The 5,865-nt window shown below is 54.6% G+C and overlaps 1 protein-coding gene across 1 annotated transcript; it reads left to right on the top strand.

Annotated features, from left to right (window-relative positions):
• Positions 1 to 1,725: 1,725 nt before the first annotated feature.
• Positions 1,726 to 3,667, top strand: LOC125548540 (transcription factor MYB30-like). The gene is made up of 3 exons (XM_048712117.1): positions 1,726 to 2,350; positions 2,551 to 2,680; positions 2,827 to 3,667. Exons 1-3 carry the CDS (start codon positions 1,852 to 1,854, stop codon positions 3,461 to 3,463), a joined length of 1,266 nt encoding a protein of 421 aa, XP_048568074.1. The 5' UTR covers positions 1,726 to 1,851; the 3' UTR covers positions 3,464 to 3,667.
• Positions 3,668 to 5,865: the final 2,198 nt, after the last annotated feature.

Below are 5,865 nucleotides of genomic sequence, written 5' to 3'. Positions count from 1 at the left end.
AAACAGTCACTACGGTCAATACTAACAATGGTTGGTAGACCCAAATACTTGTCAGACAAAGCTTCAGTTAATATATCTAGTATTACACAAACACTATCCCTTTCATTTACTTTGGTGTTTGGACTGAAAAAGATGCTGGATTTTGGGGTATACTTACCCTGGTGTAAGTTTTTCTACTCCCACGCTGCCCTGAAATGTTTCTTTGTCACCGTAAGTCCAGCCTAGAAATGTGAATCCGCAAGGTTTTCAACATGCATGGGACACATCTTTTGGTATGGTATACAGAGATGATTACTGGATCTAGTGCCCCACAAAGTCGTTCTGACCCGTAAAAAACCTGTGATTGTGGCACCGTGCTGCGCCATGAAATCTCATGAGAGCATGTTACTATATCTCCACAACGACGACCTGTAATGCTTCTGAATCCACATGACAGCGAACCAAGTTGTACTGTATAATCAGCAAGCGCGCAAAGTTCATAAGTACAGCGAACCAACGAAAAATTCAAACACACACATCATAATCTCTGCTAAAAGAAATGGCATGGCGGCACGACCCCAACAAACTAGCATGTGATCTGTTAATGTTGCGACGCGCTTCATTTAAAAACCATTTTTGCCAGGTCCTCAGAGTCCAACTCTTTGAAACATGTCGGAACAGAAACATTAGTCAAAGCTACTAGAACCGCAGCCTCTTCCCTTCTTGCGTTGCCACCTTTTTCTTGCTGGGGATGTGATCTTAGAATAATACGGCAGCCTGGACCTCGCGTTGGCACCACTGTGTACACCATGATTGCCGTCTTCTTTCCCTCTCCCCAACTAGAATAAGAAAGAGGCAATGGTCAATGTGCCACCCATGCCATGCCAGTTCGTGATGTCAAACGGATTCGGTGTAACTGCATGCAAACCGGGTGCTCTCCTCCGGTCTCGCCCAAGCTCGTGAGTCAGAGCGCTTGACCACCTGCGCTGCTCAGGGTGTAGAAACTCGGATGCTCCCTTCCTCTGCCGAAAGCATCGCCAAAGTATTCGTACGGCCATGCCCTAGCTATGCTCTTTGTTTAGTACGGTGCTTATCCGCATGCATGGGCGCGAGTTTGACAGACGAAGCAAAGCACTGCGGTTTTCGTGGATCGGGGAGAAGCGGCATCACCGCGTTCGTCTGGGCTCTGAAGCTGACGCACTCGTCATCACAAGACACAATTGGATTCTACTCCTAGTAGATTTCAGAGATTGATCAGCTTGGCTATACTGCCGCGGCGAGAATATTGGTGCAGTTCGGGGTGCGCCATGGCTCGCTCACCTGCTCCCCGTTCGATCGGTTTCAGCCCTGCGTCAGTCTGAGTCTGAAACTGGATCGGATCCGTGACCGGGTGCGACATTTCATCAGAGTTTCAGTGCCACCACACGCGGGATCGATCGGGGGCGAAGCCATGACGTCCGCCAAGAAACGCGGAGAAGAAGCTCAGGCGGCCGCTACTACCCACGCGTCTTCCATCTGATCGATCCACTGAAGGGAAACCCCGAAATGTGGAGCACATTTGGCACGAAACGCAGACGGGCCGCACCGCAGCTTCCCAGATGGATTTTTCTAAGCACATCTCCTCCGCGTGACCGAGCAACAAGTGGCCGGTCGATCGTCTCGCGCACAAGTACAGAGGGAGGAATTATATATGACCGATGCCCACTGACGCCCAGAAGTAGAAGAGAAGCGACCCCCGAAATTAGATGGCAGTCAACAGCAGCAGCCCGATAATACGCGCGCGAAACCAAAATTTATTTGGAAAAATACGGCCACGGAGCGGGACAATGCTACGGTCGAGGGGAGAGAGACAGAGACGGCGTCGTCGGGATAATGGTCGTACCACGTAGGTACGTACGCGGCCCCACCTCCACCCACCCAAGCCCCCTGATTGCTCAGACGCCCGGTATAAAAGGCGGCGCGCCCCCTCCCTGCAAGCCTACTAGCCTTGTCTGCCTTCCATCTGCTGCGCTGCTGCAACACCGCGAGTCCACAACGCACAGCACCACCCACACCGACCCAGCTCGCCGCCCGCTGCAGGAAGGTTCGATCAATCCATACGCCCTGCCTCCGTGCCGCGGCAGCGACGAGAGGCCTCCTTCCTGCTCGCGCGCGCGCCGGCCTGTGTTTTATTGGGCGGATTTAGGCGGGGAATTCGGCGGCGTGGTGGTGGTGGAGCGAGAGGGACCAGCAGGCATGGGGCGCGCGCCGTGCTGCGACAAGGCGAGCGTGAAGAGGGGCCCGTGGGCGCCGGAGGAGGACGAGCTGCTGCGGAGCTACGTCCGGAGCCACGGCGCCGTCGGCAACTGGATCGCGCTCCCGCAGAAAGCAGGTACGTGCGTACGTGTAGCCGCGGCGCGTGCTGCAGCAATCGCCGCCCCGGCCGGCGCTAGCCTGGCCTGCCGGTGCGGCGGTGCCGGGGAAGGACTAGATAGGGATCGATCGCTGCCGGCCGGCCGGCGTCGTCCTTTTGTGGTTCGAGGAGCTTCCTAATTTCCCATGGTTGCTAAGCTTTGACTCGTGCGCGCGCAGGGCTTAACCGGTGCGGCAAGAGCTGCCGGCTGAGGTGGCTCAACTACCTCCGGCCGGACATCAAGCACGGCGGCTACACCGAGCAGGAGGACATGGTCATCTGCTCCCTCTACAACTCCATCGGAAGCAGGTAAACCGATTTAGCTGAGCGCATGTGCACTGAATCGCATGCGGATTCCAAAGCGTCCCGTCAGATTTGTTTGTAGCTGCCACTCCTGCAGTATTGTCACGTAATTGACTGATCGTGTCTCTCTGGTGTGTGTGCCCGACCTGCAGGTGGTCTATCATCGCGTCCAAGCTTCCCGGCAGGACGGACAACGACGTCAAGAACTACTGGAACACCAAGCTCAAGAAGAAGGCCATGGCCATGCACCAGCAGCAGCAGTACCACCGCCACCACGGCACCGCCGCCCGGGGACATGCCCGCGGCGCGACGATCGCCACGCCACCGCCCGCCCCGCAGAGCCAATGCGCATCGTACATGCAGCCGTCGCCCGCGTCCGCCTCGTCCGCCGTCACCACGGCGAGCGGCGACGCGGCCAGCTTCGGCGCCATGTACTCCCCGTCCCACCAGGCCGCGCCACTCGCTCACTACAACGTCAACGCGGCGGCGCCGCTCGCCGAATTCCCGGCCATGCCGACGCCGGCCGCCGCCAACAGCTGGGCCATCAACATGGCCTTCGAGGACATGTTCTTGCCCGAGCTGGTCGGGGGCGGCGACTTCTCCCAGGCGGACCTGTTCGGCGGGTTCGGGGCGTCGCTGCTGCAAGCGCAAGACAGCAGGGCGCAATCGTCCCTGCAGGAGCTCTCCGCGTGCTACTTCCCTAACGCGCAGGCGGAGATGTGGGCGGCCGCCGCCGACCACGTCAACGTCAAGCCGCCGGGCGCCGGCCTGTGCCCCAGCCTGACATGAGAAACAAAACCAAGCCACTAATGTCAGCGCATCCATGCGCAAGATGTTCATGCCTAGTCGTCGATCGCCGTAGCTGCTGGCTGGCTGGCTGGCGCCGCCTTGCCCCTGTTAATTTTCTGTGTCCATGAGATGGATTATTACATGTACATTATCTTATCCGCCACTCCACTGCTATGTCATAGATGATGAGCTAGATTTGGATTCCGTCCCAATTTGCCACTGTTGGGTTCTGCCTACCAAGTACCAACCATGCAGTCCGGCTACTGTGCGAGCTTGAGTTAGTGCGATCGATGTGACCTGGACATGGCTCTGTCAAATCCGAATCCCCCTTGGAGATTGATTTTGTAAAGTCGTCCTAGTTCTCGCGCCCAAGTCCGCCTCTAGTCTAAGTAGCCAATCACCAGTCGACTAAAAGAACCTGTAGTGAGAGAGACTGTATATCACACACACACACACACACACACACACACACACACACACACACACACACACGCACTGCTGAGAATAAATACTGTACGTATGTACTATGTGTTTGATCAATTCATATGGTTGTTGCTTCGTCCGATGGAGCTAAAAAGCTAGGCAGGGGGCCGGCAACGAGAAGCGCATGATGTACCGCGCAGGTTCTTGGTGTGACGCGCTGGATGACGGCGACGAACTGAAGCTGGGCCGGGCGGTGCCGGTGCCGTGTGTACGTGTGCGCGATGGACCAGGTCGATCGATCATGGGGCGCACATGCTTTGCATGGGCAGCAGGCAGTGTCATGCACGGACCCGGCCGTTAAACCGATCATGGACATGGAGCGAAGCGAAGAAAGAAAGATGCACCCAGCTAGGTTAGCTAGCAGGCGTGTGGATGCAAGCGAGCAACCGGACCGGACGGATGATTAGATTAGATTCTCCTCCTCCATGTAGCAAGCCAATCACCACGCCACGCATTTGATTACTCCATCTTATAGAGTACTACCCTATGTCCATCGGCCTGGTCTGTTGAAGCACATGGGCAATGGATTAAGGCGCTGCCAAGATTGTTAACTAGCATAGCATAGTGGTCACGTTTAGTTAGGCGCGTGCCGTCCCGTTTTTCTTTTGCATCGGAATTCGGGGAGGCGTGTGCTTGATCTTGACACACTTGCGCATGCAAAGCCGCGAGAGCAAGGTGACCATGTCCAACCCAAGTGCTAAGCAGAGGTGAACGTGTCAATCAAAACTCAAGTGCAGCCCGTACGTCGGGTTCCAAGAAACTTCCGGCTCGCCTTGCCACGGATAAAAAAGGCTCGCTCGTGTCCGTCGATCGATGCTCCGGGTCGCAAGAAACCGGCCGCAACTTTCACCGCATGCGACGACCCTAGAAGCTCCCCCTCCAGTGACGCCACCAATCATCGCCGCATCATCGTCGCCGTATAGTAAGATCGAACCAGCTTACTACTACTCGATCGTACGTACTACTGGCTAGTCTAGTCGCGCACATATAAATTTCTATCCATAGATATCCATCCTTTCCTTTCCCTTGTGGCGCGTCGCATCGGAACTTGGGAGGCGCGATATGGATGGATGGATGGGGCGCCCATTATTTTTCTCCTGGGCGGACGGACGGGCTCGGCGCGGTCGGTGTCAAGGTGGGAGGTCAGCACGCGCCCGCCCGCCGCTGACATTGCGCTGAAAGGAAGGTTCGGTCTGGTTCTGGCCTGGCCCGTGACGCATGCACGTACGAGCGGGTCGGTCCGTCGGTCCGGGGTTGCACACATCATGTCGCACCGCGCTTGCTGCTTGGTCCGAGTCCTGGCTCGCATCGCATCTCATCGGCATGGGGTGGCTGCTGCATGATTTTCGGGCACTGTCGCGTCTCGCTCTCGCGCACGTCACGGGAACAGACATGGGCAATGGCGCATGGACCTGGTGCGTACTCTATGCACATACGTACTTTAAAGGGTAAAATGCGGTGAAGTTACGACAGGAATAATCCGTGTCTGGTTAGCTACAAGATGGTGCTACTGGTCGTAAAGTGCCATTCTAGGTTAGTTTAGTCGTGCATGGCTAGTTAAACAATCAAAAGGTCCGTGGCCTAATTTGTACTATTAGTCCCTTTTGGGACTGGAAATGGTAAATACTACTCCCGCCGTCTCAAAAATATAACAACGTCTTTTACACTACATTAGTGTAAAAAACGTTTTTATATTTTGGGACGGAGAGAGTAGATGATAGGCCGCACGTTTATTGCGAGAATATTTTGCAACATATTTAAATGTGATTTGTTGTATGAAACATGAATATTTTAAAGTAATTATATAAAAAAACTAAAATTGAAAGTACATAATTTATTATGTTTGATTATTATATAGTCGTAAAATGTTTATTAAATATAAATAGGATATGAGAAAATTCTTATATATGTTTGCATGT

Source organism: Triticum urartu, chromosome 3 (assembly GCF_003073215.2).
Source record: "Triticum urartu cultivar G1812 chromosome 3, Tu2.1, whole genome shotgun sequence".
Taxonomy (NCBI): domain Eukaryota; kingdom Viridiplantae; phylum Streptophyta; class Magnoliopsida; order Poales; family Poaceae; genus Triticum; species Triticum urartu.
Note: the sequence above shows the minus strand (reverse complement) of the source record. Positions and strands in the feature narration are given on the sequence as shown.

What these genes read in the sequence shown, in the direction of transcription:
- LOC125548540 (XM_048712117.1), top strand. Translation starts at nt 1,852, where the DNA reads ATGGTCGTACCACGTAGGTACGTACGCGGCCCCACCTCCACCCACCCA. An exon ending in CGCGCTCCCGCAGAAAGCAG is followed by an intron (nt 2,351 to 2,550) that starts GTACGTGCGTAC and finishes GTGCGCGCGCAG; the next exon opens with GGCTTAACCGGTGCGGCAAG. An exon ending in TACAACTCCATCGGAAGCAG is followed by an intron (nt 2,681 to 2,826) that starts GTAAACCGATTT and finishes CCCGACCTGCAG; the next exon opens with GTGGTCTATCATCGCGTCCA.